The 21,812-nt window shown below is 40.8% G+C and overlaps 1 protein-coding gene across 2 annotated transcripts in view; it reads right to left on the minus strand.

The window, feature by feature from the left end:
* Positions 1–1,687: 1,687 nt before the first annotated feature.
* Positions 1,688–21,812, minus strand: part of IDUA (alpha-L-iduronidase) — a 46,063-nt gene continuing 25,938 nt past the window's right edge. For both annotated transcript variants that reach the window (XM_030968075.1, XM_030968074.1), the window contains exons 3-14: positions 15,303–15,385; positions 14,617–14,724; positions 13,880–13,975; positions 13,133–13,335; positions 12,520–12,699; positions 10,668–10,884; positions 9,856–10,071; positions 9,140–9,261; positions 7,775–7,900; positions 7,099–7,175; positions 6,207–6,307; positions 1,688–4,635 (exon numbers count right to left, since the gene is read on the minus strand). In XM_030968075.1, coding sequence (XP_030823935.1) covers positions 4,535–4,635; positions 6,207–6,307; positions 7,099–7,175; positions 7,775–7,900; positions 9,140–9,261; positions 9,856–10,071; positions 10,668–10,884; positions 12,520–12,699; positions 13,133–13,335; positions 13,880–13,975; positions 14,617–14,724; positions 15,303–15,385 — 1,630 coding nt within the window. In that variant the 3' untranslated portion in view covers positions 1,688–4,534. The remainder of the gene's footprint in view (positions 4,636–6,206; positions 6,308–7,098; positions 7,176–7,774; positions 7,901–9,139; positions 9,262–9,855; positions 10,072–10,667; positions 10,885–12,519; positions 12,700–13,132; positions 13,336–13,879; positions 13,976–14,616; positions 14,725–15,302; positions 15,386–21,812) is intronic.

Genomic DNA, 21,812 nt, shown 5'->3' on the forward strand with positions numbered 1-21,812 from the left:
CCTGAGGCTTCAAAAAGGTGTGTGGAACAAGGCTGATATTGACTGAAGACCTTCAGAGCACTACACTGCTAAGCAGCTTCTGCAAGATGCTTGCACAATCTTACCCACAGTAACCAGAAAGAGTATAGAAACCAGAGACACTCTCCAGGACCAGAGACATTACCCCAGGGATGCAGTGAAGTCTCTCAAACTTGTATTTCCCAGGATTTCCTGGCAATAATCGTAAGGCTCTCAACCCACTTGAACAAACATGTCCTTGCTCCTCAGGTCTAGGGAAAGCTACTCTGACAGAGAACAAGATTGGGAGCTACCACCTAAAGCTAAGGACAGAAACAGAGGAGCACTAGCAGGCAATTCTAACAAAACCCCACACAGACAGAGAACTACTCAGTGTTGAAAAAATATCAGCCTTTTTTGCTGGACTAAGTGCAAGGTCAGTGCATTGATTGAATGTTCTCCACTTCCACCTTTCTCCCAGCAGGAAGTATTGGGGTGGAATCTGTGACCTTAGGACTTGTATAACAACTGATTAGACAGCGCTTACCCTTAGCTGAAGAAGCATGGCCTTTGGCCTAAACTGTCAGACCAATACTACCAGTCTTAGAGAAGTGGGATTTTTAATGTCTATGGTTATACTAATTGTATGACCAGAGCAGATGAGAGTTGTAGCAAGAAGATGCAATCAATATGCAGGACCCAGGGTATCTGCTTGGTATAGTCCATCCAAACAACATAGGTAGTGAAACTCCTCTTTAGCCACACAAGGCAAAGCCTGCAGGATCATAGAAATACAGAGGTGATTCTGGTTGAATACACCATGGTTGAGTTCACGTGTCCCAATAATTGTACTTGGGGGAGTATGTCTCCATCAGGACCACAAGCAAGTCCTCAATGTATGATGTAGTAAGTTAATGAACAGATGGGAATTACATCATATCCATTTGTCTCTCATGACTGCAGGAAATGTGAAAGACAAGGTAGGATAGGGCAGGCAGTCATGAGTGTATGCTGATGAGACTTACACTACTCTTGAAATTCTGTTGAGTTCAACATGAAACACCTCAGGTATATCTAGAGGCAGACATCTTCTATCTGCTGTTTGAGCTGGTTGATGAAAAGCAGTCTATTATTCCTGGGTTTTAAGTGTGTGTATAAGTCCCAAGTCATAATCTCTGTCCTGCACAAACTTTCCACTAACAAGACAAAATAAAAAAAAATGTTTATATATTAAAAGGACTGTTGTTTTGTCCTCAGAAGGTCCTTTAGTGCTGGCAGAAAGACTATGACTAAGCAACAGCAGGAGGGACTCTGCAAGGATATTGTCCTTCACACACCAGTGAACCTCCTCCAGCAAGGACACTGCGAGTCCTGAGATCAGACACTATGATACCACCTTGAGTTTGACCAGTATTCCCTGGGCTGTGGTAACTGAGACAATCTATGCATTTAAGTTTCTACTTCAGCCTCGACACTTTTTATGTTTCAGTTATATGTAATGTTGGAATTTCCACAAGTCGAGCTATTTTACCCCTTGTGCTGGCAGCCACAGCGAGCAGCTGCATGGTACTTGGTTGCTGGCTGGAGTTAAAATATGACAGTCCTTGAGAATAGTCTTTACAGGATTAAGTTGTAAGTAGAGTTGTAAGCAGTTTCCACAACACAATGATCAGATCTTGTTTTTACACGGTTCATGTGAAAGATTAATAACCAGTTTTATTTGCTCTCACAAAAGATGGTAACAAATATAGCATATACACAATCGGACAACGTAAAATACTCAGCTGAAAGGTTCCTTCAGTTGCAAAATGGTTATATAGCCTCACAAGCTTTTGTTTGAAGCGTAGGCAAATAATTCCATGTTGCAGTTACATATTCTTATTTGGATTAATGAACAGCAAAAGACATACATGAGCGCTCTGCAGCCTTGCTTTGGTTATGATACTACAGAACTACTAAGCACCTGCTATTCACACCTGGTGCTATGGATACTTGGCACTTCTGAAAACTCAGACGGTAATGGGGGGCTGATCACTACATGTAACAGAGGAGATTAGTTAAACATGCAATCTTGGAAACACTATCAGAGTCAGCAACAGATGGTTACAGAAATCTTAAGTTTCAAGTACTAAATAGCGTTTTTCTGTAGACATTAAATGATGAAAAAAGAAAATGCCATTTCAAAAACTTTTATAATTTGTTAGAAATAAACTCATACCCGGAAATACCAACTTCTCTTCTCTCTGTAATTGTTAATACATGCTCATTTCTTAAAGGAATGAGTTTATATCATAGCAGCAAAGAAGATTTTCAGAAGAAATCTTCTATTTTTCATGGTTTGCACATCTATATATTTTCATCCCTGCATAACAAAATCAATACTATTCACTACAGCTATGTTTCTTCTTCTTTTTTCTTTTTTTTTCTTTTTTTTTTTTTAATACACCTGTAACTAGTACATAGTCCTTGGTTTGATAAAGACTGCTATATTCTGATTGCCAGGGTGGGAAAATTTTAAACCAGAAGGGCTACTCAGGTAGGACATCTTAACACACTAATCTGTCCACTCAAGCTCCTACATCTTCCCCTGCTCCAGACACACTAAAATCTCTCAAAAGCCTATACTTAGTATTTCTCTAAATAATTTTATTTGTTGTTCCACCTCATGCTAGCAAAACAACATGTGTTAACTGCTAGATTTTACTTAACTGTGTACAACGGTTCTTCACTCAGGGGCAATTATCACAAGTTTAAAATGTATTTTTATTATCTCTATGCAAGTAGAATGTCTCAAAAACCTTTTCTTAAATTTAGTGGACCCAATTCAGTAGGACCCATGGCCCTTTCCTGTTCTGCCTGTACGGACAAGGAACTGGAGGACTAGGATGTGATAAGTGCCCCTTATTAAAACTCAAATGAGGCAAGAAATATTTCATCTGAATTCTGTGACAGAATAAGTCTTTTAAGGCTAATTTTCAGTAAAAGCACTTGAACAAGTAATCAGCAAGTAAGGAGATACAAGGCCACATTTTACATGCACTGACTTTTTGCATATGTTTCTTTTCTGTGCTGTAAGAGTTGAGGGCATTTGAGGTAGTTCAGCTCTCTCCTACTGTGCAAACTTGGGCACTTCTTTTTTTCTGAGACCTGAATGTTTAATCAAATATGCAGTTTTTGTTGTTATGTTGGTGAGGTGGCTGATGTCAGCAAAGAGAGCAGTAGGGGATTTGTTTGTGTGACAAAGTCACTCCTCTTATGGAAAACACTCCAGCTGTTTTAACTGGCATTATCCTTCTCTCTGCAAGCCTGTTAAAGGCACAGCTCAAACTGTGCCAGTTGTGAAAAGAGAAGAATAAAGCAGCATGCCTGCAACTTCAGGGAACTTTGCTGTTTACATAAAGTATTTGGCACCTGCAAGCACAGCCAGTGGTGATCTGTAGCCCGTGATCTTGGGCTGTCACACACTTGTGCACTCGCTTTGCAAAGCACAGGAGCTCAAACTTTTCTTTGTTAATTTCCTAAGTGTCTTAAGTAGTAGCCCTGCTACATTCAAGAGTGTGCTGCCCTGTCATACGAAGACACAAAAGGCTCTAACTAGTGTTTCAGCTTTCTCCTGGCTATGCAGAGCTGAGTGACCACTTACAGTCTGTAAGGGGAGGTGTTAGCTGTAAGGGTTGAAGGATACCAGGCTAGGTGACAGCAATGGAGAGGAAGAGGGACTTTCACGGTTAGAGCCTCTACCACAAACGAGCAGCAGCTGGTGGCCAAAGTGCAAACAGGTGACTTGGGCAAAAGCACAAAACAGAAAAGGCAGGAGACTAGGGCTTTCTGTGCCTTCTCCTCTCTGAGAATGAGCTGATATTCCTGCCTCTGCCTACAGGAAACAGCTCTGGCATCCATGTAATGGTCACAAATACAGAGAGAGTTGGGTGGAAACCCCTCTGTGAGAGAGTGAAAAACCTCATACATCTGAAGATGTGACAAGCATTCTGAAATAATCCACTGTGACTAACCAGCCAAAGGAACTAAGGGATGCTTTACTTCATGCTCTGAATGTGTCTTGTTGCTGTGCACTTTTCCATCAAACCGTTAAGTCAAGACTGGCTGGCAGCTCAGGCAGCCAGTTCACTCTCAGACATGTCCTTCATGTGCCTTTGCTATCATCCTCACTCACACAGTGAAGCCATGTTTCTGTTCCTGCTACAGTTTGTGACCTCTATAAATCTTAGCTTGCCCTGGCTGTTAGCTCAGTGAAAAAAGGGGAATAAAAAATATGTATTCCCATAATTCCTAGTTACCAGGCTGAATCCTTGTCCTATGGTAGCCTCTTACCAGTTGCAGTTGTGGTTGTTTGATAATGCTGTCTTTTGCACTGTGAAGAGTTAACAGGGGCAGTTGCTTCTAACTTGCGTTCCTAACTTCATCAGGTTGTTTCCATACGCCCTCCTCAGCCTGGGAGGAGTTTATTTTTCTGGGGAGTTGTCATTCGCAAGGAACATACACCACTCTGACACCAAGCCAGGCACCACTCTTCAGCTCACTTGAAAGCTTCAATGTACCCCACGGGAAGAGAGGGCAGACCTGCCTTCCCCCAGTAGTCAATGGCACGCACTCTGTAAAAGCCGGAGACTGAGCTTCCTGCAAATGAAAAGGTTAGAAATGGTCACTGTGAAACGCTGGCATCTGTGGGATTGGGAGGATGTGAAGCAGGCACTACTCCTGTAAAATGCAGGTTCGTGGAACAGGCTGGGGAAATCAGTTCTGCACCCTACATAAGTGTGTCTGTGCCTGTCTGATTAAAAATGATAACAAATTCCTCGTGGCCAAGTACTGACTTTTTTATCTTGTTTCACCAAGGAAGTCCTCTCTACTTACTAGGTTTAGCAAGTACAGCTACAGGACTGCTATCCCAGCAGCTCCTTTGGAAGAAGGCTGTGACATCTGCAACACACCATTAGTAATTTCCTGTTTTTCCAACTTACTTTTCTGCCTGAATTTTGCCTTTGGAACAGGTTATGTGGGGACAGTTTCAACAAGAAGCAGAATAAGAAGCATCCAGGCTGACTGAAAACCCTCTGCTCTACTCAGGAAGCAGCACCACTTACTTTAAAGGTATGTGAACTGATCTGTGGTTTTACTGCTTTTTATCCTTGATCCAGTTCAAAGAACACAGCTTTCCCTAGCAGAATCTTTGAACACACAAGCAATATAAATTTGGGGATATTTTATCTAATTAATTGATTTTTATATGTGTTTTAGTGTTTTTATTCTAGGAAAAAAAAGAACGCCAGAAATAACCGGTAAGGAGGAAGTTCCTAGCAATAAGGACTGCTGAGCCATGACATTTTTTCAAGTAGTCTTTTTTGTTGCTGCTGGTTTTGAAACAAACTATTAAAACTGGTATATAATATTATAGTATAATAATGAATAATAATTTCAGAGATTTGTCATAGCCCAGATTTAAAGTCTTTGCTTGCCTAACATTGCATAAATAGCTCTGAACTTTTATTATGCCATCACTGCTGATGTTAAGGCTTTCTCAGGGTAAGATAAGCCCTTGTTTCTGGTAAAAACATCTCTCAACTGCTTTTTAATAGTATCACTATAAGGCAAGGTTTGTCTGTGTTTCACTCAGCTCTCATCAGTGCTTATCATCAATATTTGTTGGATGGTCATGTTGCAGACTAGACAGCATTTGCTTAAAAAGGAAAAAAACAAAACAAACAGAAAACCAACAACCACCACCCTCCACCTGCAGATAAACAAAAAAATACCCAAATAAAACATCAGTATCTTCCTTCACTTGGATGTTTCATCTGAGTAAACTTCTATTGCAAGGTCTGGTCATGGTTTTTTGTGGGGTTTTTTGTTATCATTTTTGCATACTTTTACACTAGCTACAAATTGTTACTTAACTTCTTAGGGACCTTGCCAGGCCTGCAGCTCAGTGACTGGCTTTTGTGACAAAGAATTACCCATGGCATACTACTAATAATGTCCTCACAACTACTTGTTGATCTCTGTTTGTCCTTGAAAATAAGTCTCTTACTGAGAACACAATCCTAAAGGAGGGGATGCGCTCTTATTTGTGAGGGATTGTGTGTTACTTGCAAGTTACCTACCTTCAGTAGTTACTAAACAATGGTTCACACATTCATGAGCGGCAGTATCATATGACAGATAACCTAATGTGAGTATTCTTGCCATACCTGGACTGTAGACCCAGAGAGTGAATATTGTGTCTTTGGCATTAATCCGCTGGTACACTTTTCCATTTGATGAGAATTCCACTTCAAACGTCTTTATACACCTAGAAAAGAGAACCAGAAAGGTTTGCAATTACAACTGATAATGCATGAACTATCAAATACTATGAAAAATCAGGGCTACTTCAACAAGAAGGACAAAAATAAGAAATGTTCAGTTGATTCATTCCTACCAAATGTAGGATGGAATGAATTAGCACTATTAGGAAGAACCAGGGCTCCAACAGCCTCAGAAAAACACCTAGACTGACTTGCTGCTTTGTGTATATGCAGCATCACAAAATGTCATGCATCTTTCACTCAGACACTAGGGTTATCAAGAACAAAGAATCTAGGGAGACTGGCTTGAAAAGGACCTAAGTCCTTTTACCTTCCTGAGGTAATCTATTTGTACACTGGATCACCTTTCAGAGTTCGCATACAGAGCGTTTCCAGTTGAGTTGAGCTTGCTGAAGAAAGCAACTGGAGGTTTTCTCTTCCAGTTCACACCCCTTACAGAGATGTCTAAGATCCCACTTAGGCATCTGCTGATAATGTAACTTTTACCATGAATCTTCCTTTCTGCTATGCTGAATAGAATCCCCGCAGAAATGCCACTGAATGCTGGTGACCAAAAGGCAAATTCCTTTGATCAGGCAGCAAATTAGGCAGGGTTGCTTTTCACAGTTTGTGCACACAGGTCCTACAGTTCATTTTTTCAGACAAATGCACTGTATCATCTATCAAGGAGCAACAATTCATTAATTTTTGACCTTGTTTTACTCTGCAGAGCTTGTGGAAACTTAGGGAGTAGTATGTTGGTAACTCATATCAATTTTATTTTAAAGCTACTTACTTTGACTTAACACAGTCGTCATCCCACAGCACAATGACCTGCCCCTTTGTGAGAGGGATCAAACGAACACCAGTCACCTGTCCAAAGACACAAGCACATATAAAAAAACTGTACAAACCAATCAGCCAGGTGAAATTTCTGTGTTCATCCTTCCATACTAATTATTTGCTTTGATTTTTTTCCATTGAGATCAGGTGTAAAAACAAAATTCTTGTCTCTGTAGCTTTTTGCAGTCCATGTCTCCCACTTGTCAACCCTGCAGAGGACCATCAGAGGCTCTGGGTACCACTATGAACATGGGTGAGACTGAATGAGCAGATACAGACGTTTAATATGGAGGCCATGATTCCATTTTAGCTTTAGCTGTCAATTAACTTGTCAATCCTTGTAGCATACCGTGTGATTTTTAAAGAGATACTGCACTTTTCAGTACTTTTTTACTAATTTCTCACCATGGGAATTTTCATTCATCTTAGTGATGGCTCCTATCACTTGCTATGTAGTACTTTATCTTGAATTACATCTTTGAGAGCCTTCTCATCAAAAGAGAGAAGAATTGTTTATTTACTAATTCTTACACTTCTAACAATAAAATAACTCAATGGTCTTCTTCTAAGATTTAAGGCAGGAAACAGTTTCAGTTTTGATGTGTCTAATGGTAGAATACAACACATACTTGATCAGGAGCTGATCTGGGTCTTGCACAGATGTGGATAAGAAAGATTGAGGGAACAGGAAAGTCTTGCTTCAGTGTCAGGATGCCAGCTTCAGGAAATGGGAATGGACCTGTTACCAGTGGGTCCTGCGGAGCCAAAGAGTAGTGTTGTGAAAAATCTTTCATTACAGCACCTAAAGATCAACCGTTAAACCAGTGTAAAGTGCCTGTGTATTTACTTTAGGACTCTAAATTTCCAGTAGAGTTGGTACTGCTAATGCTTACAGGCATCAAAGTTCTCCACATTCGGAGACTTTATACTCACCTGTTTTCCAGCTCTTCAGGAAACAGAGGGTTTGTCCAGCTCACCAGTTGGGTTGATCACAAATGCCCTGAGGCGCAATCTGTCACTTCTGTAACCTCCCATGGACGCCTTTCAGGCTAAAGGTCTTTACAAACCATGGCCCCATCTCTTCCCAGTGTGCAGAACAAGCTACTGCTAGCCACAACAGCTACATAGCTGGTCTCTGGGGATGAGGCTGTACCAGACAGCCAAGAGCATCTAAAATCTTGCTGCTGCCCTTTTTAAGGAAGAGCTGATATCTCCTACAATGTCCCACAGGCCTCAGCAATAGTCAGTTGTGGTGACTGGGAAGAGAAGACACAGTACTCTATACCGAAGTCAGAAAGTGAGTACTGTCTGTGGGCCCTGAAGGGGATGAAGATGACCTCTGTTTTTAACCTGGGAGTCTGAATGCATTGGGGAAACTATGGGAGGGGGAGCTGAAGCGACAGGCTGCTCTCATATGCTCACATACAGTAAGTAATCTCTGCATGGCTTTCATCCATAGGGAGGAGAGGACTTCTCAGAGAAGACTGACTCCTTAATTATCTCTATGGTGCATTCAGCACTAGTGAGGACGAGGGAAAACTGTCAATCTCCGTGTGAGCCCCTCAGTTTTCTGAACTTGCACTGGGCAGTTTTCACCTCAGGGAGGTGTTTGTTTTCTATTATTAATGGGGTTTATTTCAACTTTCTAATGCAGCAATTTGGCCATTCTGTAATATACACAGGGCCATGTGACTTACCTGGGGAGATGGAACAGAAAGAGCCTCAAAGCCCACTGAATACTCAGAGAGAAGGCAGAACTTCTCCAGGAGCAACTGTGCCTCCTTATTTTATGGGTAGACCCACAGTGAAGAGGTTGTATAACACAAACACCTAGGCATAAGCTGTGCGTGAGCTACACTTTTCTGCAGGACTGCAAGTGGTATATAAAAAGTGAATGACTGTGGGCTAAGGAAATTTTTGTTAGAGGCCTGGTTTGTTGTCTTTTTCACAAGCACTTTACCCATACAACACTTCAAGCAAACAGATAATCATACCTCAGCATCCCTTATTTGCTGGAACTGTTCTGGAGAAGGAAAGTCTGGGCTTCCTAGGTTCTTCCACTTCAGATAGGGATTGGTTTCATTGTTATCCATGTAATATGTCACATACACCATCTCTGTAGGAGATGAGACAAACAAAAGAAGTAAACTCTTTACTTGAATTTAAAGATTAACAAGAATAAATTTAGCAGGTGTGTAAGTCTACCTTTTCAAAAGTTATTTCAGCACTTTGGAGTCTAACTTCCACTGTTAGGCTAGGACTCTCATGAAGCTGTACAATTTACATTTGCCAAGTTTACCTTTCAAACTATTACTTCTACAACCAGAACCAAAATTCTCTTTTTGCATGCATTTGTTGGGTAACTCAATCAGCTGTGCAATTGTGTGTTCGTGTTGGCTGTCTTGGAGGAATAAAGGGAATTGTTGCTTGGCAATATCCAGCCAAGTATACTGAGATCAGTAGTTTTCCAGAAAGGTAGCACTTGGCAGTTGCCATTAAAGGTGGGGTCAAAGTGTAGGCATTAGGAATGAACCTTTCAAAGAAGGACACCATTATATCTCAGAAAATCTAGGAGTGCACAAAAGATGACAGAGGAAGCTAGAAAATTAAATTCACTCTTCCAATAAAAGGCAGTTCAGTACAAGTTTTCCAGCTGATATTCTGTCTTAAAGATCACTCAACATGAGCTGTCTACATGATATTTGTTTACCTCCATGTTTGGGGAAGTGGGTGGCATTCACTATGACAGTGCTGATGTTGGATGAAGTCCTGTTATCCTCACTTGAATACATCAGTACTGTAGCTTGCCAGCTGTCTGAGGGCTGTGTCTCACTTGGGGTGTGCACAGATGCCAGCACACCAACTGTGCTGTTTTGAGCACTTTCATCTCCACTGATCTTCACTTCAGAAAAAATCTGTTTTTCTCCTTTAAAAAACATGACAACTGTTAGCATCACTGTTAGTCAGTCCTGTGTCAGAAGCTGCAGGGTCAAAGCAAGCAAATAGACTGAGCATAAGTGAGCTATGTACTGCCTTATTTTACTAGTTACAGCCTTCAGTCAGATTTATTTCACAACAGCAGAGTGTTGTCAAATACGTATTACAGCAGCTCTTATGCTTAGCAGTGCAGCTAGCAATGTGCAAACAGGTGACAGTGAATGAAGTTCTCCCTGCAATATGCTGCATGAATCTTCCAGCTACAGGGATTTCTTAAAGACAGTTGCAGCCTGATGGTATGTACCCCTTGCATCACAAGAGGGAAGTACCAGTCAACAAAAAATGAGTGGTTGGCACACAGAGGGTATAAACAAAGCAGTAAGTTAAATCAAACAGGTAACAGACTCTCAGGAATATTTTCTGAGCTATCAATCTGTCTGAGGAAATGAAGTTTCATTTTCTTAACACAGCTAGTAAACAGAGAGGGGAACTCATGCTTTTATGAATAGCAAGATGGCTGGAACTATCTTTCTTAGGCTGGAAACTTCTAGGTAGGAGGGGTTATTGACGTGCTCTTTACTATACCTAGCAGTGCCAGCAAGCCCATGGCAGTCAGCACTGGTTTCCGCACCATCTGGACATGAGGTGGCTTTGTGTTGTTCATCTGAAAACGTGCTGTCAGAGTCCGCTGGGTGAAGTAATGGGGGTAGTAGCTCAAGAAGGCATTGTCATTACTCAGCAACGAGTAGTTGATGGTGTTGTTGGCTTTGGAAATGAGCAGGTTTTGGTGCTGGATGATTACCTGCAAAGTCATAGAGAAAATGAACCTTCAACTTGGAGAAAAAGTAACAAACATGCAGTAGTCCTTGTATTTTTTAAAAAATCTTTACAGAATTCTGTACTGTCCCTCTGCCTTTTAGAAAAGACTGAAGAAAATAACTGTTTATCGTAAATCTTGGAAAACCTGCACTTTAGGTGCTATATTAATCACTGTAAAATCTGAAGCACCAGCATAGTTTTGCAAGTAGTAAGTCTCTGAAATAATTAATCCTAGAACTCTTCACAGATAATGAACACATCTCCTTGTCTGTTGCACTACAAATTATGCCCCTCTGTCTTGAATACTTAATTAGTAATCAGGATTTACCATCTGAATTATTTCTAAATGGTTCTCCAAATCTGGAGTTACTTTCTACCCACTACATCAGTGTCTGTGAGCTGGTCCTGGATTCTGTTTCTCAATTAGTCATTTTTTCCCACTTGGTGCTAACTTGGAATTAATTCTCCTGGCATTTCACTGGTTTCTGTGCTGCTCTCCCAAAAAAACATCCAAGTTCCCAAGTTCTCAGCTTATTAGATTGTGCCTGAGTATAAGAATTAAGCAGAACTTCAGAAGGCTGACAACTGAACAGTCTCACAATTGTGTCTCTGAAGAAACAGAGTGCTTCAGCTTCTATACAACCAAGTGTTAATTTTCCACTGGATGTGTCCTTCTTTTGCCCTTCATATCACCACATCATTATAAACACTGCTACTTTGTTCTGCAAACTGTCTGTGATGCAGTCAGTGACTTGTTGCCTTAGCAAAGACAGCTTGTATATGCAGTCTCAGGGAACTGGGAGCCTTTGTCTCCTCAGGAGCACCTCATAAGATGCATCTTTTTTCTGGGTGACATACATACTCCCGCGTTTGGGAATTATTCCTTTGCACAGGAGCACTTGGACTCTATGTGCTGTTTAAGGTAGTGGCTCACAAAGCACTAGGCCTGCAGTGGAAATTATTGCTTTGCAGAGGAATGGTTGAGCTTGCTCTGGGGCCAAGGTGCAATTACTGCAGAGCTGGGAATGTTGACCACTCTCTTCTTCTGCTTTTCTGGCCAACATCAGTAATTACTAGCAGTAATTAATAAGATCATGTGTACAGCCAGTATCCCAAACCAAAGAAATGCTGAGAGCTCAAGGCACTTCTTTATTATACCTGATGTCTCTTGATGAGATAAAATTCTGAAGGAGCTGGGAAATAATTCTCACATATATGAGGTGACAGCCAGCACTACTGACACCAGAGCAGTAGTAGTACAGGGAGAGGGCATGTGTGGGAGTACTCTTATCAGATGGATCTAACTGGGGGACTGTATACATTCTCAGTTCTCTAGCACTTCTCTGTCAAGTTCTCAGTTTGGTTTTGTGTTGGACTTTTTTTTTTATTTTTTAAAGAAAGATGAAGAAAACTAAAATTAAATTAAATTTACCAGTTAAATCAAGCTACTAAAACTAGACTATTCAGGGAAACCCCCACTGTACCAGTAGGGAGATCTCCTTTTTTAGGATCTATTAGTCTGAGTAGCTGCATAAAAATTAACTGTTAAGTCTACTTTTTCAACTGCAAAAACACATCAAGGGAAACTACTGTGCCAAAACTACTAATGAACTGTTACCTTTACAACCATCGCTGCATAGGTCACATCAGCTCGCCAGAGCTGTGGAATGGACCATCCAACCATTGGATCTGCTTCATCATTATATACTGCAACAGAAGAAAAACCTGGAAACAGCTTCTGAATTTGCTGAACTGCTTCTACTTCTTGTTGCAAGATGTAGAGAGAATTTCCACCTCCCTGCAACAATATTTCATATCTGCTTAGTGGTAATGAGAAAAAGGTGGTAAACATATAGACATAACCTAAAGTCATAAACATAAAACATATTCTGAAAACATATTCCTTGGTCACCAAGCTGCTGTGGACCAACAAAATTAGTATTTTTACTTCATCTACTACAGCACGTGCTACTTGCATGAGCTCCTCCTAGAATATAAAATGGAAAAGAAGTAGAGGAATTGTTTCCCTTTGGGAATTAGGCGAAGACAAATTTGCTTTGAGTTAAAGTCTTGCAACTGAACATCTTCAAAGTTTTGCAAGAATAGGTAGCCGTGCTTCCTGCTATAGGCTGGACACTCATCATCGTCATCAACTCTATAAATCAGAATAAAACATAACTTTGATTGAACTGATTGAAAAAAATGGCTTTAAACTGAAATCTTGGACTAACCTTCTTATGGAGAGAGATGTAATCCAGCCTTACACCAGTCTCCCCTGTGAAGAAGTTGGTCCCATTGTAGCAATGACACAGAAGACTCCAGCACATGGGTGACTTGGGTAAGGGATGGAAGGAATCCCCAGGCCCTCCAAATTTTAGAAAAGGACTGGCTGCTCTTAATCCTTCTGAACAAGCATCATAATAGTTGAGAAACCCTGAAGTCCAAGCAGATGAATATATCAAAGATGATAACTCAAAACAGAAACTGGATCTAAAACTACAAGGAGATGTTATAATCCTGTTATTTTATTTATTTGCAAGGCCTCACAAATTGGGACTACCATTTCCTATGCACTGACAACACAAGAAGACATCAAAACTCCACCTGCCTCCACAAGGTTCTTCTAAAGGTCTTGTATGAGCATGTTCCCAAAGCATACAGCTTCAGTGAGGAGTTTTCCTCTTATTCCACCCTTCTCCCCCTTACTGCTACTAACTGTACTTTATATACAATTAATGAACTGCTTCTTCTTAGTGTAACTCCTGTTTTGTTTTTTCTGCATCACAACCCCTGACACCCAAGTAGGGAATAAAGTGTAGCCAGTAACATGAATTTAGCAAAACAGATTTGATGTACCTGTCACATTCCTTATCACTGCTGTCTACCTTACTTCTTTGTCAGTATACCTTACATCTCACTGTCACCCCATACACCTGTCTCACTTCCCCACACTCAGTAGTGCTCTAAAACATGCTCACCTTTTACTGTCATAGACACATTGTCAAAGTCGTGGTGGTCTGGTTCATTCCAGGTCTCAAAATTCCATTTAGCAATATGCTCCAATCCATACCTATCTGTAGGAGAGGCCTCATTTATCAGTGAGCTGCATATCCAAACAATACTATCAATAAGTGACTTACAAAGACAATACTATTAGTTCAGGCTGCAGGTGAGGCTCAGCACCCAGAACTATCATTTCCCTCATTACTTTTAATAATGAGGTGAATGTAATTTGTGAGTTTCAAAATGATCTCTCATTTTTTATTAAATGCAGCAATATTTGAAAAAGATGCAAGGTGAGAGGGAGAGGACTTACAGCTTTGTGATTAGGGCACTCACCGACCCTTAATTCAGGTTGAGCCTTCTGCCTTGTTAGAAATATTTGAAGCTGGCATAAGAGAAGTATTCAGGTTACCATGCTCCAGTGTTGTGGTATTTTAGAACCACAACAATGTAACAAGGTTAAAGCTCAGTCCTTCGAGGCAGGCCAAATGTGCTACCCAGAACACTCTATTCATTCTGGGTGTTGGCGATGGATCAGTAAAAAGAGAGGCTATTATCCCATGGTCTCCATGGTCTGTTCTGGCATGTTTGTTTTCTGGTTTTGTGTTGAAATCCTGGGTCTTGAAATTGATCACAACACACAGAACTTTCTGAAGTAGCTAGAAAGGACTACAACAGAACAAATAACAATGCTTTTCTTTCTTGAACTTACCTATGTATCTCCTTGCCAGAACAGTAATTAAGTTTCTCCACTGTACCACATGTTCTTTATCTTCAAAATCTAAAAAATATCCTGATGGATTTCCCATCAATTCAAATCCTAAAAAGGACATAAGAAATAGGTCTCCTTTTTTTGTGAATGCTATCTCATTTTTATTAATGAAGGGTTATCACATCATCTGAAACAAACTTGTTAATGAAGAAGCATCATTAAATGGTTTCTCTTCTGTTTCCACATACTCCCACCAGAAATATTTCAGATTTGAGGTTGTTTACTTGTTACTTGTCAGTGACTATAGTAGTCAAAGCTATTACTTGTCAACATAAATGCAGGGCTCAGAGGAAACTTAAAACAGTGGATATTTGCATAAATTTATGGGAAGTTATACCTGGAGTATCTGCTTCTCTGGCCCTTTTAGGTATATGTCAATGGCTACAATATTCTCTTCAAGAGATCTCATTTACAAGTACAACCATCTGAAACTGCCTTCAATTGTGTTGTCTTAATTGCTATAATATCATGTTGCTCACACTGGGACATGATGTAAAGGCAAACAGGTAAATCATGAAATCTTTTATCAAAACCAGCTTTGGAAAAGCTTTCTAAGAATATTCTAATGATTATACAATATGGATGAACAGATATACCAAACTGTGCAGGCAGGGAGCTGCCCTTACCTGGAATCAGCTTATTTTCCCACAGCCGATCCATAAGGTTATCCAAGGCAGTGAAATCGTAGTTAAGTTTGCCATTCACCACTCTGAAGAAAAAAGGCAATAAAAACCACAAGTGTAAATATTATAGCAAAGACAGGACTTGGATTACTAGATAATGAATCAGATGGCCTTCTTCTCAAAATCTGTGTAAGACTGGGGTTCTTGGAATTGTACACAAACTTCCTTCCTCTAAAGTGTTCACAGGTGTCCACCATAAGCAAGTCATGTCTCTCGACTAATCCATGCCCTTTACCTATTTCAGCAGCAATAGAAACAATATAATATATGGGTCTGCTTGCTGAATTATGTTTTTTCACAGAATATTAGATTTTTAACTCTCTGCTGAAGTAAATTTTACATACATTTTCTTTTTTTGCTTAAGCTGTTTTTTCAGTTTCCACTGGATTACCCACTGCTAGGCCAGCACTTTTCACACTGCCTCATATGCAGCCTGTCTTAACATACTCCTAATCTGCAGTATATAACAGGTTACTTAGTAGCACCCCTTATGGATTTAGGTCCAGATGAAAAATAACTTTGCATCTTTCAAAGAATGCTGAATTTATGCACAAGATGTCTGTAATTTTTACCTCATTGTAAGCATTTGCTTAATATTTCTCCTGTACTCCCAGGATCTTGGGCTGCAAATCTTTCATCCAGCTTTGAATAAATGCATTCAAAGACTGAGCAGCCTATGATGCATTCCTTTGTGCCAAGGAATCTTGCAGGAACACAGGTACCAAAATGTGGACATGCACATGGATGGGAACACCGGAATTCTTTTATCCAGGGGATGAAAAATGGCATTTGCAATTTATATGTGATACACTAGAAGATTTGCTTTAAATTCCTGAAGGGCTTTTCTTGCCTGGTATCCAGTAGAAACAAATACAAGGTACTATGCAGGTCAATTTTCCACAACTTCTGAACTTATGGCCTGATTTAACTGAAATCTGAATGGGATGGAGAATTTTTGCCAGTATGAAGTGCCAAATAAGAATTAACAATGAACTTCAGTTGAGAACATTCTGTTAGTGTGACTTACTGCTGTTTGGCCTAAGAAACAGCTTTGGCCTGGTGGCCAAATTCTGGCCTCAGTATGACCTGAGCAAAAGGCTTTTTAACCCCCCTGACATAAGTCCAGCCCTGGTCACACAGCAGCACTGAATGAAGCCTTGGCAACCCCTCTCAAAGCTGATTTCTCCAACCATGCCAGGGCACTACAACTGATTTCTCTGGTACAGTGCAGCCTGACTACCTCTCCTGAAGTCTTGCCTGCTCTTTCCTAGGCACTTTGCCTTTGCTAGGATGGAAAGCTATACAAGTGAACTATAGGTGCAATGCTGCTGGTATGATGGAAGGGGGAGAGACAATCACAGTTCTCGCAACTGATCAGTGCTAGCATAGCATGACAAGCAAAGGGGATTAGACATGAGAAGAGGGCCATCAGCAGAGCTCTTAAATCAGTGCTCGGCTCTGTGCTCAGAGTGACAACTTGTTTCTTTCTGTACTTCTCCATGCTTTCTGTACTTCTCCTGAGCCTCTTCGATGGAGGCTCTTTCTCTGTGCTTTCTTGTCAAGGAAAGGTTTTAGTGAAGAATTTGTAAGAGCAGTTCCAAACTCTCAGAGAATTAAGAAGGGCTGACAGAATTGTCCAGTGAATAAATAAGGGTACTATGCAATACGAAGACAAATCTCTGACCAGGATCTAGAAGAGGAAGACAAGGCAGGCAAAGTAAGTGTAACATAGACCATATCCACTAAGTCAGCTCCACATGTTATGTAACATGGCACACAATCCTAACCCCAGCCTGGTCACACTCTTTTACCAAAGATCTGAAGCAGATTTTTTCTTTTTAAAGTACATCCCACCCCCATGACAGAAACTGTTATGTATGTAGTCACTGATGGGCTTAGGGTTCCTGCCCAAGTCAAATGGTGCAGCTGTAAAAGAAGCAAATAGTAGAAAGAAATTTATTTGCTTTAGCACTCTTAAAAGTACTTTAAAAGTCACTGTTGAACTAAAGAACTGCCATTTGGAAACTTAGACAGAGGTTTTAAAAAAAAGTCCTCTTCCAAAGACTTTTTTTTTTTGCTAAAACTAGCTCTGCTCCCTCAGATCCATTAACTATTTCCAGTTGTACCCTGTGTTCTATTGAATAATTTGCTTACATGAACACTTACAGTCAGTGTGCATAAGAATTATTAACTACACTGTCTTGTAAAAAGTCAATAATGCCATACAGATAAAAGCAAAGAAAACAGGGTCTTCCTGGCTTCAGCCTAAGGTCTACACAGTATTATTTGAAAATACAACCATAAATAAGCATATAAAATATAACCATAAATAAAACCTTCTATTTGATGCCTGTACACTTAAGATCCCAGGACATTTACATTTTTCCAGCTGCACCATTTAAAACAGAATGCCATTGCCAAACATGACTGAGTGATGGTACAAAAGATCTTTTGTTATGCATGTAGGCGTAGAGGCACCTCTTATGTTCTTTGGCTGATCTGCCACTTTATAAGGATCTCTTCTTCCTACCAAGTGAACCAGACAATATGCTCCCATTAATAAAATGATTACTTGACTGACAGGATTGACACTTGCTCAGATTTTGACCTTAGCCTTACCTGTACTACATTCCTGATGTGAGATCGATGCATTTTTTTACAGCACATATAGTACCACTAGAATCTGGGTTGCATGGTTGCCTGCATGTAGTGACTGGAAGCCATGCTGACTGTTGCACTTGAGGCACAGAAACTGGTAGTATTTACAAATGTTCTGCATGGACAAGATTGGCCCAGCTGTCAGGCCCCTGCCAGGAGTGCTCTGAAGACAATTTTAGGACACTGAAGAACAGATCAAAACTGTTACAGGCACATGACAAGGTAAATCCGTGGCCGAGAATTAAAATGTGGAGGACGATAAATCCATGGCCAAAGCTGTTCAAAGCATCTTTCTACATCTAAACTGTTGGTGGAACATCATGTACCTGTGATTGGGCTCTTGGTTGCAAGCTCACAGAATTTCACTATCTGTTTCTTGTTTTCTCTTCCAATCTTTCTGTCATGGCTTCTAGACACAACTGCCTTCATTTACAAGCACTCAGAAGGTTATGTACTCATCATTTCTTCTGAGTGCTTGCAAGACTATGATTGTTCATTGTTTGCTGTCAGGTATTTTCAATGTCAAGCAGCAATCACTGTCCTGTCTGTGCCTGGCTTTCAACTGTTCCTCAGCTGGGATTTTTCCAGGAAGCTTGCCAGATAGACCTTCTTCATCTTCAGTCATTATAAACAACTACACTAAAGCACATTTACTGGCATCCTGGCACCAATGCCCATAGAAGCACCAAGCCTGAGGCTGCTATATTCCAGAGACTGTTGCCTGCTGGTGAGGAACCTTTCCAGTCTCTATCATGGTCTCCATTCCACACCCAAGTGCTGTCTCTTGGGAGCAACAATCACGCTGTGAATATGAAGAGCAGTGATGAGTACAGAGGGGTGTCTGCTGGTTGTCACAAAATCTGGTTGCTCCCTTCCTTGGAAAGGGCTGCTTCATGGACAATTCTTTGCTGAATCAAAGGCTACAGACCTATCTTAACATCTTTCCACTATGTCTTATTACTGAAGTAAAGTTTTTTCTAGTATGGAGGGAAATTCTTTTCAGATGCATAGGTAGCACTGTACAGCTTGCAAAACTGTTTTAAGATACTCACATTGCCCTTCTTATCCATGCCACTTTCAGCCTACTCTCATTCACCAACTTAATCTCTTGGGAAGGCAGAGGTAAGATAGCTTTAGCTGTCGACACCTTGCATTACAGCCAGATCTGCTACAGCTAGCACAGCTTCAGATACTACTCCTTAGCCTACAGCTATTGCTTCCCTCCCATGTCCAGCATCTGTTGCTTCTCTTCTGGCCTGAATTGATCCTGTCCAGGAATATAGTTGCATGCCCTGGAAAATATGTGCACACACAGACATTGGACCAAATATCTTATCTACAGAAAAGAGAGAACAAAAACCACAAGCAGGGAGTGTTTCCATTCCAGGTGATCTTCAGTCAAGTACTGAATCTCTGATAACACGTCAAGCTAACTTTATCGGACTTTATTGTAATGTACTGAATTAAATCTCCTGGGATAGGAAGACTTGTGGCTGACTCCTGTCAATAGGTCACAGCCCGTTTAGGAATAAAAATGTACCATGTAGGGTAACCATCAACAGAAATACTCTGTTGAAGAGAGCCTAGGATTAAGGATGGCTGGGAAATACCAATATACTAGAATAGCACTCATCCTCGCCCTGACATTCTCATTCAGCTAAGTGTGGTCTCCCTTTTGTTGTTTCTGGCAAACACAGCTACCACACACATCAAAAGCTGACATAATCTGGCTTATTTTCATAAGTATCTGAGAACAGCCTCTCTTTGAGCAGATTGGCCATAGTGGCTGGCTAACCACACCCACAGCAGCATAGCCTGCTGACATCCTCATTGGGGGCTTCTACTTGGAAAGACTGCTAACCTAGTTGCAAGTGCAGTCAAGAAGCAGGGACACAAAACTGGCATAAGGTGTTAGCAGAGGAAAGATGCAACTCACACCTGTAAAATTTTTCAGCAGGCTATTGGCCAACCTCACACCTGGAAGGTGGACTCCATGAAGGAGTCACCTAAATCCCGTTTCTCCATTGAAGGTTTTCTGTGTTACAATCTTAGAAAAGCAACAGTGCAGTGTAAGAAACCGCCCTGCTATGGCAGTATCTAGTACCTCTGCTGAGATAATGATCATATTACATACCACATATTCATCTGATAAAGATCCTTAGCTGTGTGCCAGACCATCTTTGCCCACTCTTGTAAGGGGGTTCCTGCAATCATACACTCTTGTCCGCAGTGTCCGCGTCCAGGATGCGGACCAATGATAACACCATCACTGTTGTTCTTGATGAGTGTAAATATGTATGATAATTAAATTCCCCTTCTCAAGACTAAATGAAGTGAAAACAACTCTTGAAGTAAGTGACTACCATAAAGAATGTCTGTAGATAGTGTCCCAAGCAATTGCTTACCACTTTTCTAGAATCCATGATGCCATTTTAGGGATCGTAAAACTCCAGAACACACACAAGAGTCCATCTACCCTGGAAAGGACATTAGTGTCCAAAGTCAAGCTGCTCACTGCAAGCAAACAATAAACTTCTAAGGGTTTCCACAACAGTAACGAACAACAGTAATCTATGCCATTTCAAATTCCTGCTGCTACAAGGTACTCCAGAAGGAATGGTCTTCAGAAGTACCTGTCCTGCTTTTAGCCAGAACAGGCTGTTAATGGATAAGGAAGCATGTAAGCTTAAGAGGAGAGCATCTACAAGATGAAGGTCAAAAGCTCTGGACAGAAAATGTCAGCAAGTTGGTTTTTTTTTTGGAGGGGAAACTTGTTGCCCTCCAAAGTGCCTCTTACAACACAAAAGGATCCCGTCTCCTTAGTTTTTCTAATTACTTTTGCAGCTATGAGGAATGAAATGAAGCCAGTTTAAACATCAGGTTTCTACAAAGACTTTGTTTGATCCAAACCCACCAACTGTCTACATAAGCTTCTCGTTCTGCTGAGTACTTAAGAAACCTCTGGACCTTAAAAGCAGATCCTAAGGGACTGTGAGCACTACTGAAATGTTACCTCAGACTATACAAAGGTCCGAATAGCCCTCATTAACATTCACCTTTCCAGAGGCTGAATTCACAGCAGCTTTCCTCAGGTCTAGTCAGTGCCAACCAAAAACCCTACTAGTCTTACCAGTCTAGGTATTTCAGGTTTAAGTACAAGATCGTTAATAACTAAGAAAGCAGTACACTCCTGGGTTATTAATAAACAACACTTCCCCCTCCTGAATTGAGTGGAAGCTAACAGTAATGTACTCATTCACACTAGAACTGGTTCTACCCTGCTCTTGCTCAACTTGCTCTCGAGTTCCATGATCATTACTGGTAAACTAAATTGGCTCCTGTTCACAAAATCTCCATAACCCAAAATAACCATGATAACTTGATAGTATTCAGGCTGATGAACACTGATTCTTCCTCCCTGGTGGTCCCCAAGCAAAACACAGCCTGTGCTTTTCACACACCTTGCTGACTAAAAACCTAAATCAGAGGTTTCTTCAAAGTCCAAAGACTACCACACCCATACTAAATATAACCCATATATTTTACCACTTCTCTATTTATTAGCATTAGTATTTTTCTGCATTTACTTCTCAGCTCTATGGTTTGTATAAGCAGGGTTGGAAAATCTGTTAGCTTTATAATTAAGGCACAGCTTCTGCACAGAAGCACAATCACAATGCCCAACATTTCAGTCAGTGCTGGCCCACACTTCATACAATTCAGTCACCCTATAATGGGAATGAGTCACCCAGCAGGAACAGGAGGATGCATTACAAAATCACAGAGCCAGGCAGC

Source organism: Camarhynchus parvulus, chromosome Z (genome assembly GCF_901933205.1).
Source record: "Camarhynchus parvulus chromosome Z, STF_HiC, whole genome shotgun sequence".
NCBI lineage: Eukaryota > Metazoa > Chordata > Aves > Passeriformes > Thraupidae > Camarhynchus > Camarhynchus parvulus.